Source organism: Ambystoma mexicanum, chromosome 3q, assembly GCF_040938575.1.
Source record: "Ambystoma mexicanum isolate Mex_15411 chromosome 3q, UKY_AmexF1_1, whole genome shotgun sequence".
Taxonomy (NCBI): Eukaryota; Metazoa; Chordata; class Amphibia; order Caudata; family Ambystomatidae; genus Ambystoma; species Ambystoma mexicanum.
In genome coordinates this window covers 1,118,517,917-1,118,536,212 of record NC_090926.1, presented here as the reverse complement: position 1 = coordinate 1,118,536,212, position 18,296 = coordinate 1,118,517,917, and the positions used below count along the sequence as shown (strand labels likewise).

The 18,296-nt window shown below is 50.4% G+C and overlaps 1 protein-coding gene across 3 annotated transcripts in view; it reads left to right on the top strand.

The window, feature by feature from the left end:
• The window catches only part of BRD4 (bromodomain containing 4), a 1,521,397-nt gene that overhangs the window by 166,295 nt on the left and 1,336,806 nt on the right, over nucleotides 1–18,296 (top strand). For all 3 annotated transcript variants that reach the window (XM_069603884.1, XM_069603885.1, XM_069603886.1), the window contains exon 7: nucleotides 6,056–6,357. In XM_069603884.1, coding sequence (XP_069459985.1) covers nucleotides 6,056–6,357 — 302 coding nt within the window. The remainder of the gene's footprint in view (nucleotides 1–6,055; nucleotides 6,358–18,296) is intronic.

Here is an 18,296-nt window from a genome sequence, read left to right as displayed (position 1 = left end):
TGGAAAGTTTAACTCTAAGAATTTCTTTTTCCTCATGCTCACAGTCATTATTCAAAGTTTCAATAAATAAGTGTATAATAAAGTAGGTAGGATAGGCATCTTCATTTCACATGTGTTAAGATTTTAGAAGGTCAAATGCCCTTTGTCAAACTAGATTTCGAAGGGATTGTGTCCTCCGACGTATTCCTCATCTTAGATATCTCCTTCCAGCTCTGCTGGCCTCGGAAAATGTGGGCGCTGTGCGTCGACGTCCTCCGAGTCGATGTCCTTCGACAGCCGCCGTATCGACGTCATCCTGCCTATAAAGGCCGCGCGCAGCGTCCGTTGCTCACTTCGGTTTTTCCGCGCTTACTCAGTGCCTCGGAATACCGTTGCTCAGTTTTTGTCAGATTAAACCTATTTACCTCGAGTTATTCGATCCGTACTCTATGGCTTCCTCGTCGGAACCGACAACTCCTCGATCCGGCTTCAAAAAATGCAGAGATTGTGGAAAAAAGATGTCACTGACTGACCCTCACAGAGTTTGTCTGTGGTGTTTGGGAGCTGAACACCATTGTTCGGAGTGCGAGGACTGTATGTCCATGACAGCTAAGGCCCTGAAGGAGCGTAGGGGGAAGCTGGAGAAAGGTAAGACTTTTAAAGCTTCTTCTTCATCGACAAAGTCGAGACATTCGTCGTCTCGTCACCATTCGCGCTCCAGGTCTAGGAGTGGGTCCCATCACTCCTCGAGATCGAAGCACTCGAAGAGGAGACGTCGAAGATCCCCTTCTCCGTCTTCCTCTTCCTCTGTTTCGCCAAAAAGAATCCCTTGCCCCACGAAACATAGTTCCCGGGCTGAATGGGAGGAATTCCGCAAAAATATGAGCGTCTTCGAGAAAGCGGCCTCGACCCCCTCGAAGACTGCAGAGAGCGATGCTCTGGTCGAAAGACCCGAAGGTCAAAAATGCTGCGAGTTGCAGTACCCGGCGAAGGAAACCTCTCGAGCGCGTCTTGGACCCTCGAGTAGGACTATGACCTCCAAACCTTCCTCGAAGGTTCTGCCGTCGACGCCGTTGTCGAAGGGACCTTCGACACACGGGTCTGTCGACTCGATGCCAGCTTCGACACCGGCGTCGACGCCAAGAAAAGTCACGGTCACGACACACCCAGTGACAGGTCCTCGATGACGATGGCTTCGAGATTGTCGAGTAGAATCCCAATTCTGTCGAGGTCATCGAGGCCTCCGCCTTTGTTTTCGACGCCACGCTCGAAGCCTTCGACGTCGACGACATCGACGTTTTCGAGGCCGATAATGACAAGTTCGTCACCCTCTGCCTTGGAAATGGGATTTACACCCTTTATGAGTTCAGAACAATTGAGAACTATGTCCTCAATTTTGGAAGAGGGTGAATTGTCTGAACAGGAAGACACTTTTGAGTTGCAGGGACCTGTAACCCCAATTAGAGAGGAATTTTCCTCTGAAGAACGCAGGTTAAAGGAGCTTCATGATTCCTTACATGAGGCAAGTGGGTTAGACACTTCCCCTGAGGTGGAGTTTGCTAGGCCAGACCCGGGGGAGCATGCTGAAACCCCCTATAGAGCCTTAATGGCCAGGATCAGAGTTTATGGGGTGGTCTGCACCTTCACAATCTTTCCAACAAGATGACCTCACGGATATTCTTGATAAAGGCCCACAGGAGGATCCTGTGGTGCCTTTCCATAAAGCTCTTCAGAGGAAGATTATGACTGGGAAACCCCAGATGTCGTCCCAGCAGTAAATAAAAAACTGTCTACAAAATACAGGGTATCCTCTACAGACCCGGAGTTTTTGTCAAAACACCCATCCCCAGAAATTCTGGTGGTACAGGCAGCATCTTCTACCGATGTCAAGACGGCTTATCCTACCGTCCCACAGGACAGGGACGATAAAAAATATGATGCTATGGCAAAGAAAGTCTTTTCAGCATGTAGCATGGCGTTAAAATCTGTGAATGCTACTTGCACCCTTGCTCGATTCAGACATACACTTTGGGAGTGTGCTTCTACAGTGGCTGACTGCATCCCGGAGGGAGAAGAAAGGGAGGCGTTCCTGAATGTCATACAGGACGATAAAGACGCTATGTGCGAATCCCTCCAGACTGGCATTGATTCGGCTGACAGTATCAGCAGAGCAATGGCGGCAAGTACATCAACCAGGAGATTTGCTTGGTTGAGAAAGTCTGGTTTTGCCCCAGATGTGCAAGCCAGGCTCTTGAACATGCCATTCGATGGCTCTTCTTTGTTTGGGGAAAAAGGCGGATGACAGTTTAGAAAAACTGCAAACTTCAAAAGCAGCAGCAATATCCCTAGGCGCTGCACTCCGACAGACACCTTTTCGTCCCACAGGAACCTCTGCGAGAGGCAAGTCCTTTCGCTTCTACTCCGCATTCGGAAGAGGTAGAGGACGACCGGCTTAAAGGGGACAAAGAACTACCTGAGGTGGACGGGGTAGATATTCAAAGGCCGCAGCAACAGCAGGTGCCTCTTTACCATCGGCATCTGCATCAGCCGCCCCAAAACCACTCTGAGGACTTCCCTCACAGGACACCTGTAGGAGGCAGGTTGACTCAACATCTGGCGGTATGGCAGGTTATCACGTCAGATGCTTGGGCATTGGAAACAGTTGCCCAAGGTTACTGCCTGCCTTTCCTACGTATACCTCAGAGTCATCCACCGGGGATCAGCTCTCAAAGCTCCAGATCCGCTCCTCTTGCAGGAAATTTTGGACCTGCTAGAGAAAGGTGCCATAGAACCGGTACCTGCAGCGGAGAGGAACAAGGGCTGGTACTCCCCTTACTTTCTCATTCCAAAGAAAGACTGAGGACTGAGACCCATGTTGGACTTGCGAGAATTGAACAAATTCCTCAGAAAAGACAAATTCAAGATGGTCACTCTTTCTCAGATCCTCCAGGCCCTTCAGTTGCAGGACTGGTCGGTATCTCTGGACCTTCAGGACGCTTATTTCCATGTGCCTATCCATCTCAAACACAGGAAATACCTGAGGTTCGCAATTGGCAACTCTCACTATCAATTTCGAGTGCTGCCATTTGGGCTGACCTCCGCCCCGAGGGTCTTCACCAAGTTAATGTCGATAGTGGCGGCAAGTCTAAGGAGGGAAGGGATTCATGTCTACCCCTACCTGGATGATTGGTTGATCAGGGCTGTCTCTTCGGAACAAGCTCATTTCCAGCTAAATCACATGTGCCACTCCCTTCACAGACTGGGCTTCTCCCTCAATTTAAAGAAGTCACAAATGATACCATCGCAGAGACTCCAGTTCATAGGAGCGATCCTGCACACTTCCCTGGCAAAAGCCTCCCCACCAGAGGTGAGGGCTCAAGATATTCTACAGATGGTTACCAAGTTCCAAGATGCCCAACGTCTCCCAGCCTTCGACTTTTTGAGGTTTCTAGGCCTCATGGCATCCTGCATTTTCCTAGTGCCAGAGGCTCGCCTGAGAATGAGATCCCTCCAGTGGGCACTGAGGACTCAGTGGTCACAATTCTCAGGGAGAATGACAGATCTTCTTCAGGTTCCTAACAGGGTGGCTCGAGACCTTCAGTGGTTGGCCTGTCAGGAGAACATTTTTGGCAACTCTGGCCGGAGATAACAGTAGTCACGGATGCCTCACTCACGGGGTGGGGAGCCCACGCCAACGACTTGACCATCAGCGGTCGTTGGTCTTCATCGGAGTCCAGACTACATATCAACCTGTTGGAGCTGAGAGCCATCAGACTTGCGCTGAAGGCGTTCCTGCCAGCTGTACAAGGGAAAAACGTCCTGATAATGACGGACAACACAGTGGCCATGCATTACCTCAACAAAAGAGGAGGCGTAGGATCACTACCCCTGTGCAGAGAGGCGATGCAGCTCTGGTTTTGGGCAATCCAAGAAGGAATCTCTCTATCGGCAGTTCACCTAGCCGGAGAGAAGAACTTGACAGCGGACGCTCTGAGCAGGCAGAGCACAGTCTCCCACGAGTGGGAACTAGCTCAGGAAGTCCTTCAAGAGATCTTCGCCCTTTGGGGAAACCCTCAGGTGGATCTGTTCGCCACCAGCATCAACAGGAAATGCGATCTGTTCTGCTCAAGGGAATTTCCCCCGAGAGGAGCTCTGGGAGACGTGTTCATAGTGGACTGGGAGTTTCTGCTTCAGTACTCGTTCCCACCGGTCCCTGTCATTCCTCAAATGATCAGGAGGTTGAGAGGATTCCGGAGAACCATGATCCCTAATTGCCCCAGATTGGGCCAGGAGAACGTGGTACCCGGACCTTCTAGACTTGTCCATCTGCCCTCCAATTCGACTTCCACTCAGAGAGAACCTACTCTCACAGAAGGGAGGTCAGGTTCTCCATCCATACATCAAAACCCTCAACCTTCACTCTTGGCTACGGAAAGGTTGAAGTACAAGGATTGGGACCTCCCTGATGATATGGAGGTGTTGCTTTCGGCAAGGAGGCCAGCAACAAAGTCTTTATACCGCTGCCGTTGGAACAGATTTTGCAGCTGGTGTAGAGAACAGAATATCGACCCTTTTTCATGTGGTACACCAATGGTTTTGTCCTTCCTTCTATATTTGGCGAATTCAGGCCTTCAAGTTGGCACCATTAAGGGCTATCTCGCAGCGCTATCCATCTTTAAGCGCACTGTGGAAGAACCATCCTATTTCAAATTACCCGTGGTAATACAGTTTCTAAAGGGGTTAACCAATGTTTATCCCCCAAGACCATTCCAAGTTCCCCTATGGGATTTAAACTTAGTACTAACTTTCCTGATGGGCACACCTTTCGAACCACTCCATTCTTGTTTAAGATTCCTTACCCTTAAAATTGTTTTATTAATAGCACTTACATCTGCTAGAAGGGTGAGCGAATTACAAGCTCTTTCTTGTAAACCCCCACACACAATATTTCACAAAGACAAAGTTGTCCTGCAAGTGAAGCCTAATTTCCTCCCAAAGGTGGTTTCTGAATTCCATATCACTCAGAAGATTACCCTACCATCTTTCTATCCTCCTCACCCGGGGAAAGAGGAAGAGAGGTTAAACAGGCTAGACCCTAGAAGGGCTTTAAGTTTTTACATCAGTAGACTAGCCAGGATAAGACAGGCAGACCAGCTGTTTGTAGGTTACGCAGGTCACAAGCTGGGGATACCAATAACTAAGCAGACCATTTCCAGATGGATCATTCTAGCCATTCTGGAATGTTATAAACTGGCAGGGAAAGAGAGCCCCCTCAAAACCTTAGGGCTCATTCGACCAGAGGTATTGCAGCTTCATCGGCCCTCAAAAGAGGCGTGCCGGTTAAAGACAGTTGTGCGGCCGCTACATGGTCGTCTGTCCATACCTTTACACATTTTTACAATTTGGATTCCTCCTCCAGTCAAGAGACTAGGTTTGGAAGGGCTGTACTGCATTCTATTCATCAATAGAAGACAGCGTGAAGTCAGTACTCCCTCCTCCAATAATAGAATACTGCTATGGGAGCCTATCTAAGATGAGGAATACATCGGAGGACACAATCCCTTTGAAGAACAAGTTACTTCTTACCTTGTAACGTTCTTTCGACGGGATGTTCCTCCGACATATTCCTCATCGGCCCTCCCATCCATCCCCGCAGTTCTACTTCCCGTGTTGTTGCAGCTTACGCTCCTTCAGGGTGATTAGTCTAGTCCAGAAAGTATTATTGTGGGCTACAAAACGGAACTGAGCAACGGACGCTGCGCGCGGCCTTTATAGGCAGGATGACGTCCACGTCGATACAGCGGCTGTCGAGGGACATCGACTCGGAGGACGTCGACGCGCAGCGCCCTCTAGAGAAAAAATTTTCCGAGGCCAGCAGAGCTGGAAGGAGATATGTAAGATGAGGAATACGTCGGAGGAACATCCCGTCGAAAGAACGTTACAAGGTAAGAAGTAACTTGTTCTTCTATATGCTGCTTTCTGAGCTTTCTGTGTTCATTGTCCATATTTGACTGCCTGTATTTTCTACCTTTTTAAGGAGCTGGGCACTTTTAATTTGGGTTTATCTTCATTACAGCTGTTCCAACCAAATCAAGTTCTTCAACCGGACCGAATGTACCCCGCTCATTAACCCCACCACAGACACGTGCACCTCCCCATAATTTGACACCTGTCCAGCCAACTCATTCCTTTCCTCAAGTAACACCTGAAATAATCCAGAAAACAGCATTGACTGCCATACCACCTCAGCCAACGCTAGCGCCACCACCACCACCACCACCACCACCACCACCACCACCTCAGACTCTTGCCCCCCCTGCGCCCCTGCCTATTCAAACCCACCCGCCTGTCATCCCATCTGCAGCACAGCCGGTCAAGGTGAGTTTAATGCTGATTTATTTTTTAAAGATTCAAACAGTAAAGTAGATCCCTTATGTTACATGATTTTCTGAGAGCAAGGACAGTAGCATGAGGACCACAGTCTTGTAAAATATTCAAATACTATTCTGATTGTTTCCTGAATGTAGGCAACCTCTTCAATAGTTTAGATATTTTTGGCAGTGTTTGTGTTGCAAAGCTGATGGAAGAGTCATGGGGAGGAGGGGGGAGAAAGAAATGCTTGCAGGTAGGCACATGCAAACCTTCCTTCAAGGATCCTGGTAAGCCTGCCCACGACCAGAGGGTAAACTTATCTGGTCCAAGCAGTGTTTTACATCCAATTAGTACCCGGTAAGGGCAGGGTTTTGCCCTCGCAGCCAATGAGGGTCATAATGGGGGCTTTATCACATGGTAAAGCCCCAGCTCTGAGCCTCCTGAGTTGAAGGACGCCATCTTCCCCTGCTGGATAATTCGGTATGGTCCATGCTGGTGGAAGGAGTGTGAAGCCTTTCTCCTATTGCTGTTGCTGCCACTTTAAGAATATTTAAGAACCTCCCTGTGGCATGGAGTTCAGCAACGAGTTTGGTCCGACATCAGTCGGCCGGCAGGGCGGAGGAAGGATAGAATGACAATGTAATCTATGCAGTGTAAAGTCCTGTGGGGAAGGCAAAAACGTTCTGCCTCCGGCTTCAACTTCAGCCCCAACTCAGCAGTCCAGTGGGCCACGCACCTATTGACATTTTTGTGGGGTAAAAGAGGTGTGGAGAATATAGAATGGTTTGCTAATGTGAAAGGAATATTGGAGAACATAAATGCAGGCATTTTTTTTTTCAATACCTATGTCAACTGAATGAGAAAATGTTACGTGAATTCAAGATTAGACTTAAAGTGTGGGTATCGGATGCCAGAGAATCATTGGAGATATCAAAACCTGCCAATAGGTTGTTTTTGATCTTGGCCCATGATAGAATAGAAAATCATACATTCCGTCACCTTTCCTCCATCCTTAGGGCGTCCCCTAACACGGGAACAGTACCGGAACCTTTAGCAGCGAAGAAATGAGCTACCCCATTAAATTTAGTCTAGCGCGTCGGGCACGTCTTCGGGCATGGAAGCGCCCTTATGAGGACCGGCCCTCTGGCTTCGCCTCAGTCCCTTTTTCCGCACAGCCGATGTCGGATCTGGTGTTGGGTAAGAATTGGTACAGTCACACCCTCCTTGAAACACTTGTTTATAGGCACTTTATAAATGCCATATCGTATCATATACACAACTTACCTGCTCGGTAATGGGTAATCCACCTTTTGGTATAGGTCTGTACTACCCAAGTTGGTAGTGTGACTGAGCAGCAAGGCCTATCTTAAAAGGGGTAAATGTGAGCTGTAGCAATGAAATTCGTCAATACAAGTAACAAATAGTTATTTAATATCAAGTTTTAAATAAGCTTTATGCCCCCTCCCCTTTTCGCCATACTGTATGGGTGTCCCTTCTAGAGGAAGGGAGACGGAACCTTTTTCACCAGAATAAACCTTCTTACCCCTTAAATTTAGAGGTGTACAGGGATGCGGCCCAGGGAGCATGCACTTTACTGACTCCGCCCTCCGGCGCCACACCTCAGTGCCCTTTTCCGCGTCGACGGGAACAGGGCAAATTTACCAGCGCTCCTGGGTTTGGCTTCAGCCATGTAATTCCACGTGCGCATACTTATTCTCTGTCTTCTTTTTTGTCTTTTTGTCATTCAGGTACTCGGTCCTCAGGCGTCACACTGGTCCCCGGCGCATGTCGACTTCTACATGGTTCAGCAGGTGTCCAGCCTGCAACGCGTTATTTCCAACGTCAGACCCCCACACCCTCTGCTTACGTTCCCTTGGGCCAGACCATGGTCGGCAAGCTTGTTCACCTTGTGACTCACTGTCCTCGAAAGCGCTGAAGACCGACTAGTCAGGTGGAGGGAGCTCTTCCAGAAGTATTCTCCAGAGGACCTTGAGAACTTCGTGAAACATCGGACCAGTCCCAAGGTAGGGCCGATATTGTTCATCGCACCCTGCAAAGGAGACTTTCCCAGGTCCTCTCCTGCGTGGGAGGGACCTTCTACCAGCACGTGCAATGAGGCTACTGCAGCTACTGGCCTTTGGGCCGAGGGATCCTCGGATCCTCCCGGTGACAGTGTTGAGGGACGGGAAGGTTTTAACCGGTTCTTGACCTGGGTTCTTGTACCGGCACCATGGCCTAGGAGCTACGCCCTAATTCCGGCAATACTTCTGAGGGGGCGCCTGAACGCAGCTCTACCGACCACCGGGTTGATGTTGTCACTTCTACCGGGCCTAGGCCTGAGGAGCAGGGTAGGCCTCGTGATCCACACGCAAGAGTCTTCGATGAGTCCGGGCCCAGCGGAATAAGCAACACGTCACAGGCACATGGCGGGCAGCTCAATAAAATTGCCGCCGTACCAGACAGAAGCACCCGTCCGACGCCATTCCAGGAATTCGGCGATGAACAAGTGTCAAGGTGGGATTGGCCTCAACCAGCTACGTGGCCTACAGTCTACTCGTCCTTTGCGCAGGGCAGGTTTCCCTTTCGTCCATATGGACAGGGTATTTAGCGGCTCCAGCAGCGCCTCGCTACCCCGTCAGCACCCCCTGCCACCTCCTTGGCCAGTGAAGAGGTAATCTTCGAAGTTCCTCAGCCTCATGAATTCGCCTTGGATGGTGGTTATCATCAAAGACGCCATCAGGGTTGTCCATACCGGAATGTTAGCGGTACCACAAATGCCTGCGTCGGGAGCCCAGGCCCCCGCGCAGCCGCCTCCTCTGGCTCCCCAGCCGACTTCTCGGGCGGTTCCTTACCAGCTTCCTCAGCCTCCGGCTGCCGTCGCTGTACCCCAGCCTCCGGCGCCAGCTACTACTCCTCCTCCTCCTCTTCTTCCTCCTCCACAGGATTCCCCCCAGTACTTCTTGCTGGGCTGGCAGAGTATCTGGGCCTGCCCCAGCCCGAGGTCGAGCAGCCGGCAGAGGGGGTCCTGGCTGAAGTCCACGCGCGGCACCCTTCTGCCAAAAGGGGGATTCCTATGCAAACCAATGTAGTCTCCCTGGCCAAGAATGGTTGGCCAAGCCCCACTCGGCCATCCGGTCAATCGACACTTGGATGTCAAGTACATGCAGATGGAGGGGGATACACTCTTGCTCTCGGCCCATCCTCAGCCACACTCCTTGGTGATCGTTGCAGCATCACTGTACTCCAAGCCTGAGTCGTCCTCAGCCGCCTCTGCGGCGCTGCTAGGCAAGAAGATCTCGGAGGCGTAAGGTAAGAAACTCTATTCCAACGCATCCTTTCATCTTCATCAGGCCAACACAGGTGCCATGCTGGCTGCCGCCAACCAAAGATTATGGTGGGAAATTGCAGACTTCATTCCGGAACTCTCTGCCCGAGCCAATCAAATGGGGGGGCGGGAGAGTGGGGGCTTTTTCCAGTCCCTCCTCCTCCGCGACAGCCTCTGAGGGAAAGAAGCCATGACATGCCCCTTCGGGTCGACTTGTCTCCGGTGGGGGGACAGGCTTGCCCTCCATGCACATTTCTGACACCAGAAATTTGCGGACCCCTGGATCCTCTCAGTAGTATCCATGGGGTATCGCCACCCTATCCTAGCCTCTCCTCCCTCCCACAAGTTGGGACAACAACTCTTTTTGCGGAGATCAGGTTGCTCATAGAGAGCCAGGCAGTGGAGGAAGTCCCAGCCTCCATGCGAGGCTTTGGCTTTTACTCCAGGATTTTTGCCATTCAGAAGAACCAGGCGGGCCTGAGAGTTGTGCTGGACCCTTCCACCCTCAACCTCTCCTTACACCTGCAAAAATTGAAGGTTACGCCAGCTTTTATAGCAGAGACATTGTGCAAGGGAGACTGGATGTGCTCCCTGGACCTGAAGCCCGATTTGGTAGCCTCATCGCTCTTTCCTGCGGTCCAGGATCATGGGCTATCATTTTCAGTGCAAGGTTCTTCCGTTTGGCCTCAACTCGGCCCCCAGGGTCTTCAACAGACTCTTGAATGCAGTGACGGCCCTCCTCAGAGCCAGGGCCTCCACATTTACCCATACCTTGACGACTGGCTCGTCAGGGCTACATCTCCGGAAGCGGTTCACCACTCTTCCCATGCCCTTATGAACACTGCACGATCTGGGCTTTTCGCTCAACCTCAATAAGTCGCAGATGCAACCCCCGCAGACTGACTTATTTGGGCCTCATCTGGGACACTGGCTCACCAGAAGATCTTTCCTTCGGAGGACAAGATCCCGGCTATCAAGGGGGCGACCACAGACTTCCTCAGCAGAGAAGTGACCTCGGCATGGTGGTACCAACATCTCCTGGATCTAATGGCAGCGGTCCTATTCATCTCGCACACAAGACTACATATGAGGAGGACTCAGCTGCACTTCGCTGCCTCATCGAACAAAGAGCGGGCCTCTCAATCCCAGCTGGTCAAAGTTACTCCATCCTCCCACCCAGACCTAACCTTTGTGGTCCAGAGACTACAAACAACCGGATGGGCAAGCCCTTCTGTCCGTCCACTCTGCAGGCCACTGTCCCCACAGATTTATCACTCGAGATCTGGGGAGCCACCCTGAACCATCACTCGGTCCACGGCACCTGGACCCGACGGGAGCAGGAATACCACATCAGTTGGCTAGAGCTGAACGCCATCTGGCTGGCGCTCAGGGCCATCCTACCACTTCTCAGGGGCAAAGCTGTCCTCATCCAGAAGGACAACTCGACCAGCATGCATTACGTCAACAAGCAGGGAGGCACCAGATCCCCCTCCTTGCAGACTGGCGGTCAGCATGTTGGAGTGGGCCCTGGAAAAAGACATTTACCTCACGGCAGTCCACCTCCCGGGGGAATCCAACCTGGAAGTGGACAGGCTCAGCAGGCTGGGAGCGGACAATTGGGAGTGGCAGCTAAACAACCTCGTTATTCTGGAGATCTTCGACGGTCGAGGTCACTCCCAGGTGGATCTCTTTGCCACCTGGCACAACAAGAAGTGTCCCCAGTTCGCCTCCTGGCAGGGTCAGGCCCCCGGCTCTCTGGGAGACATATTTCACTGCCAGTGGACCGGAATTATAGTCTACGCCTTTCCGCCCACACCTCTGATTCACAGGGTAATTTGCAAGATCAAGGGGTCTCGCCAACTTCTCATTTTAATGGCTCCTTTGCTGCCGCGGATCGGGCCTAGGGCGCTCGATGCGCGGGCAGCAATCACCACTAGACGCCAGGGAAACGTTTGTGACGTGGGGGGCTGCTTACAGTAAGCAGCCCTCACCGCCGCGTCCCCCAATGTATGGGGACACATATATAATGACCCCTGGGGCAGACAGGTGACCATCTTCCCCCAGGGGTGGGGGCAAAACAAAAAAGTAAAAATAAAAAAAACGTGATGGGAAGGGGGAACGGGCTTTGGGGGCCCTAGCCACCACAGATTTTGTCGGAAGAGACTCTCCCCTTTACAATGACACCTTTGTGACAGCATTGCTGCCCGCAGATTGGGCGCAGGGCGATCGATGCGTGGGCAGCAATGCCCACTAGACACAGGGATGTCTTTGAATGTGGGGGGGAGGTGGGCCCCCACAGCCCCCAAAGCATTGGGGCACCTATGTGTGTACATCCCTGGGGGCAGATGGCTGATCTGCCCCCAGGGAAGGGGGCAAAAAAATGAATAAAAAAAATGGAAAACAACTGGGGGTGGGGGGCCCTGGGATTTTTTTTGCCCCTGAAATGGTTGTGGGCCTCCCCCTTCCACACCAAGTGGAAAGGGGGGGCCATCCCTTGTAGCCCTCCCTGGGGGCAGATCTATGACCCCAGGCAGGAGTACATGATGTGCCCCCCCCATCCAATTGGTGGGGGGGGGGTGGTCGGGCCACCAAGAAAGTGTGCAGGCCCCTCAAAGGATGGGGGCAAAAACAAAAAAAATCAAAAGGGAATTTTGGGTGGTATTTGGGGGCCACTGGCCAACAGGGATATATTTGACAGAAGAGGGGGGTGGGTCCCAAGGGGAAATGGGGGCACCCCTTGTAGCCCTCCCTGGGGGCAGATATCTGCTCCTAGGAAGGGGCATCTGACCCCAGGGAGGGCTGCATAAGATACCCCCCCTGCATTTGGTGTGGGGCTTAGAGGGTCACCCCCAGTACATTAGAAAATTACCTGGCGGTTTATGGTGCCCCTCAGCCCGCCCTAAAGTGTAGTGTACCTTTTCCATTTTTTTCTTTGTTTACGAAAGTTGCCTTGGCGAAGAGGGGCACATTGGTGTGCCAATCTGGCGCCGGGTGCCCAGACCTTACTGTCCCACCCACTGGCGGGCCTGTCACACCATTTTTGAGAGCCCTCTCCCCCATCCCAAATGGAGAGGGTGGTGTACCTCACGCGGCCGTTTGTAGGAGGCCCAGAAGGGCCTGCATGAGGTTCCCCCGCAGGTACCATTTTCATCGGGACACGTGTGGGAACGCAGAAAGGTAGGCCATGTGGTGTTGGCGGTGTTTCGGTGGGTGGCCAGAGCGAAATGTCTGAGAATTGTCTTCATTTCCAGCCAATTTCAGAGACATTTCCCTGTGTCCGCTCACAGAAAAACGTCGCCAACAACAGATGTCATACCTTCTCGCGTTCCTACAGGTGTCCCGACAAAAAAGGTACCTCACATGTGTGGGTGCACCTACTGGGGGCGCAAAAGGAAAAGGGTAACCCGCTGGTAAACCCAAACCTTTCGCCACAGCACAATTTGTTCATGTGCGCAACCTACAGATTTGGGCCTAGGGTGTCAAAGCCAGCAAGGAAAATGGGGAACCCCATGCATTTCCCAAAAGAGGACACCCGTGGGAATGCACAGAGGTCTGACTTGCGCGAAGCGGCCCAGAATTTATTACCCAGAACCCCAGACAAAGTGAACATTTTGTTTTTTCCCCACCAAATATCACACTTTGTCGTGGATTGTGGCTAATAAAAACTGGGGCTTTTTGCGCAAGGCAGACCTCTGCGGATTCCCACGGGTGTCCTCTTTTCGTAAATGCATGGGGTTCCCTGTTTTCCTTGGTGGCTTGGACACCCGAGGCCCATATCTGTATGTTGTGCTTGTCTGGAGAAAGTGTCAAATTCAGGTGTCGACACAGACTTGGGGTTACCTGTGTTTTTAGGCTTTCCCCTTGGCGCCCTGGTAGGTGCACCCACACATGTGAGGTACCGTTTCTTCATCGGGACACCTGTGGGAATGCAGAAAGGTATAACATTTGTTGTTTTTGTGTGGTTTTCATAACATTTTGACCCATTTGCTGGTGCCCTTTGTCACACAACCCTTTCATTTCCCAAATGTGGCCTACATTTAGTTGCTGCTTTAGGCACCATACACTTTTGTAACCTGCACAAGTCCACCTACCCTTGAAAAAGGTCTGCCTGTGCTCTTTCAAAAAAATGGATGCTTGCCGTTCCTCACCACATTGGTTTTCCTGATTTTCACGTGCTAAGTGTGTCTGTTCAGGCCGTGAGCATTAACCTCCTGTGTACCATGGCTTAGTGTTTGGGTTGTGGTATTGCTTGTTTTGTAAAACACTACAAAAAATGTGTGCTTTCCCAACTGCAAGAGTCGGGGGAATGTAGCGGAGCATTGCTTTTCTCAAAATTTATAGAAGCCATTGCCGTACCAAGCCAACCATGTCCAACACATACCTTTTTTTTTCAGTCAATTTTCCGCTTTCCCCCCAATCTATGGCATCTTCCCCTACCTAGTTGTTGCCTGACCTACGTAAATCACCCCTTCCTAAACTTGGAATTGGGTCTACTTTTCAGAAATATAAGCCTTTCTGTCCTCCAATTCGGCTTTCCTACACTTTTATTCCATTCCGTCCATGCATGTCCAATTGGCAGAAATGGCCAAAATCGCCTACCTCTCGCAAAACAGTTGATAACCACATCAAAATAAATTTTTTTCGTTTCCACTCAACCTGTTCTTGAAAGCCAGGAAATTGGGGAACTCAGCACAGCAAACCATTTGTTCCTAGCTCTTACAAGGGGAAAAAAACCACAGGCTTCTTTGTACATTATTTTATTGGCATTTTTTTAAAAAACACAATTTTCGCCCTTTTTGCTTATTTTCTCACCCCCTACAGCAGCAACCTAGGATTCCAAAAAGGAGCCAAATTTGGCCGTGATATCTCATGTAGCAAAAATGTTACAAGGCATTGAATGGCCACATACCGAAATCACCAAAAAAGGCTTTGGCACTGGGGGAAATAACTATGGCACTTAAAGGGTTAAGAACTGTGTAGTCCCCAAGCCCCCACAAAGGAATGTCCACACACTGTATTACTGAAAACAGTCTTTATATAATTAATATTCAAGGTTATGTACACTATCACAATAACTCACTTTGTGCTCAGAAAATCAATAATGGTAAATATATACAGTTCTAAAGTGGTACCACAATTATTATCAGATCTCATTAAAGTGCATCAACTATACTGTCAAATGTCACACAGATCAATAACAAGGAAACATGCAATAGGCATAGGAAGGAAAGCAAGATGATTGAAACAATTGGTACAATACTGGCCCCGTTACCTAGACACAGTTCTGTGTGGAGATTCCTCCCCCACCTGGGCAACCTGTAAAATAAAGATATAGCACAAGCCCAGTCCATATATTGATCAATTCTTATCCTCTCCTATAATGTTTTTACCCCCCAATGTACCTGGTGGAGCAGAGTTCTTCGAAGAAGCATTGATGGATCCTGTTTGAGTGACTCCTTTTAAAGCAGGAGTCGCGAATCATCGAGAGGCGTCGAAGAAGGTGAACTTGGCGTCGATGAGAAGTTCGAGACTGCCGAGGCCACGGCATCGATCCAGGCGGTGCTCGTTGGCGACATCCTGCGAGGCTGAGGTTTGCGTGGCAAGAGCGTCGAACTGTAGCCCGGCAAGGGCGTCGAGTCGTCTAAGTCTTTGTGGTCTTCAGGAGGCGGGAAACCCACCGGCGGATTCTCCTCAGTGCGTCAGCCTCCTCGACTTTCTCCGGCAGGATAAAGCAGTCGATGCGGACAAGGGAGTCCTTCAATTCAATAGTCATAGGCAAAGGAGCGGGCGGCTCCAGTCATCGGCGGCACAGCGCCAAGCGGTCCCCTCTTCTGGGGCAACACGGCTTCAACGGGCCTCCAGCAGTTGGGGCGATGGCTATGGACTTGGACGCGGTGATGTCCGGGTGCTTCACTTGGTTCTCTTCGGCGGTCCCCGTCTCAGGTTGGCAGCCTTTCGAGGGTCTGACTTCCAGGGAGCTTCAGCGAAGGTTAGCGTTCTCGATGGTCCCTTGGAGCACGGGAAGAGGGCGCCTTACTAGGTCCTCTCTCGGATCAGCCCTCGACAACTCAGCAGCTTTCGGATCGGGTCGAAGCAAATGCAGCAGCAGTTCTTCTTCTTCCAGCTGTTCTTCCACTTAATCTTCAAGTGTAGACACAGAGAGGTCCCCAGATATACTATTCTGTCTCTCATCCACACTGCTGAGTCACACGCGGCCGCCAATCATACAGAAGGGCATTCATGCAGTCAGCCAGCCAGTTAGGCATACAGTGCATTCAGGTCATGCTCCTCTCTCTGACACTCACAACAAGGAATGTGTATTGGGACAAGTACCCATCTATTCAACACTGCACACTACATTCAGGCCAGTTTTGGGCAGGGCTGTTTCAGTCTTTGTGTCTCATACCAGAAACCAGACCACCACAACAAGGATTGCATATTGGTCACACACTCCATTCACCCAGGTCCCACCCACAGGGTGTACCCACAACATACAGTCCCTGGGAAAGCTCCAGCCAGTCTGGACTGGACTTCCCGACACCATGTATGGAACATCCACACCACAGTCAGTCAGGGTGAAGGGACAGAGTCAGGGCTTCCCATGACTTTGGGAAAACAAGGTAACAGGCAATAGAAAGCAACAGGCCACAGGGGCCATCTTGTTTCCTATCAGGAATCAACTGATTCCAATGGCAGGGCCTGGGTATCCCAAAATTGAGGCTACTTGGAGTACCTGTCAAATTCAGCATGGAGCTGCCACCAGCCCATACCCTGCTCTCTGGGCCACCCACAGGTGCCCATAAACATACACTAGGGGCACAGGGTTGTACCCCCACCCATGGGTGCCATAAGGGTATCCCCTGGGTCAACTAGGGTAAGATCTTTTTCTAGATCGGATTCCTCAGTATCTAGTTGAACCATACAGGGTTGAACCTCACACTCAGACTCAGCTGGTGGAGGAGTCACTGATGTGACTTTGGACAGTCTTGAAGATGTCCTTCTGGGCACAGGAGTGCTTGCTGGTTTCTTGTGGTAGACTTGGACTTCCCCTTTGTCTCTTTCTGACCTGCAATAGCAGTTAGTCCTGTGGACTTGGGGTGTTAGTTTCCTCTATCATGTCCCCAGGAGAGCCTCTCAAGGTTCTCCCCCTTGCAGACCTTGTGAGCGCCTGCTTCCTTCTGCTGGGGGAACTGGGGGTACTAGGCACAACTCCAAGAGTTTTAAGGTCATTATCCAGCAGGACCCTCCCAGGTACGTTATTCTGTACACTTAAAGGTATTCTGACAGTCATGCCATTACACTGGATGAGAGCTGGTAACTGGGAAACCATTTGCACAGGACCTCCAGCTAACTTGGTTAGGTGTTTGGGTGCCTTAGCAACATCCTCCACCTTGAAAAAAACATTCATCAACCACAGTTATGCTGGCTCCAGTGTCTCTGATGGCAGGGGTCTCCTGACTTTCACCATAACACTATCTTGGTAATACTCTTTAGTATTATCTGGAATTGAGTTATAGACTAAGTTCTGTTGTTCCCAAAGACTCAAGGACAATAAACCCTAGCTGAGACTCTCATGGGCTGATCAGCTAGTAAAAGTGAAAGTTTCCACTGGCTATAGGTACTTCACCCACCTGGGAGAAGTCTAAGGAGACAGTGTGGACCCCTGAAGGGATCTCCTTTCACATGGTCAGTTAACCCACAGACAAATCATTTTCCAAATGCTTTCTGGAGTGGGGGCTTGTTCTGACCTCCATCTGGTTTGGTTCCAGATGGTACACTAGCCTGATTCGGCTTTCCATGTGGCTTACCCGGGTTATGTTTGTGGCCCTCTTTTGGATTGGTATTATTGGAATTCTCTTTGTCTTTTTTGGACTGCTTTCCCTCTTCCTTTTTCTGAGTGTCCCCAGAATCCTTGTGAGTAGCCCTTTTGGCAACCAACAAATCAGCAGCCTTAGCTAACTTCTTAGGATCTGTCTACTTTGAATCAGCCAAGGGCTGTCTAAGCTCAGGAGAGCAGACATCAAAAATAGACTCCAACATTACAAGATTCCTTCAACCTTCATAAGTGTTCACTTTGTAACCCTTAACCCAACCATCTAAGTTTTTCAAACATTCACACACCCAGGTAGCCCAAGGGGTACCATCATGCTTTTTGAGGGTTCTAAACCTCTTAAGATACTTGGAAGGGGTCTTCGCAAACCTAGCTATTAATGCTAGCTTCACACACTCATAATCCTGCTTATCCTCCTCCCCAACTCCATTACAGCATCACTTGCAACAGGGGGAAGCCTAGAGAAAAGCCAAGGAATGAACTGATTCCCTGAGATTCCTTGAATCCCATGTTTGTACTCGCTAACCAATCCAAAAGTTTAGTCTCATACATACCAATCATCTCCTTTGGCATACGGGGTCTCTTAGGGCTGGAAGACCTAGATGATTGGGAGAGAAGCATTTTCTAAAGACAATTTCTTCATTTCTAGTTCATGGTTCAGTTCCATTTCTGAGCCTTAACTCTTGGTGTTTCATGGCAGTGTGTGCATCAATAAGTTTCACTTCAATTCAAGTCTCATTTTCTCAAGTGCAATAAACTCGGGAGTGAGTGTAGAACCTGTGGGGTCCC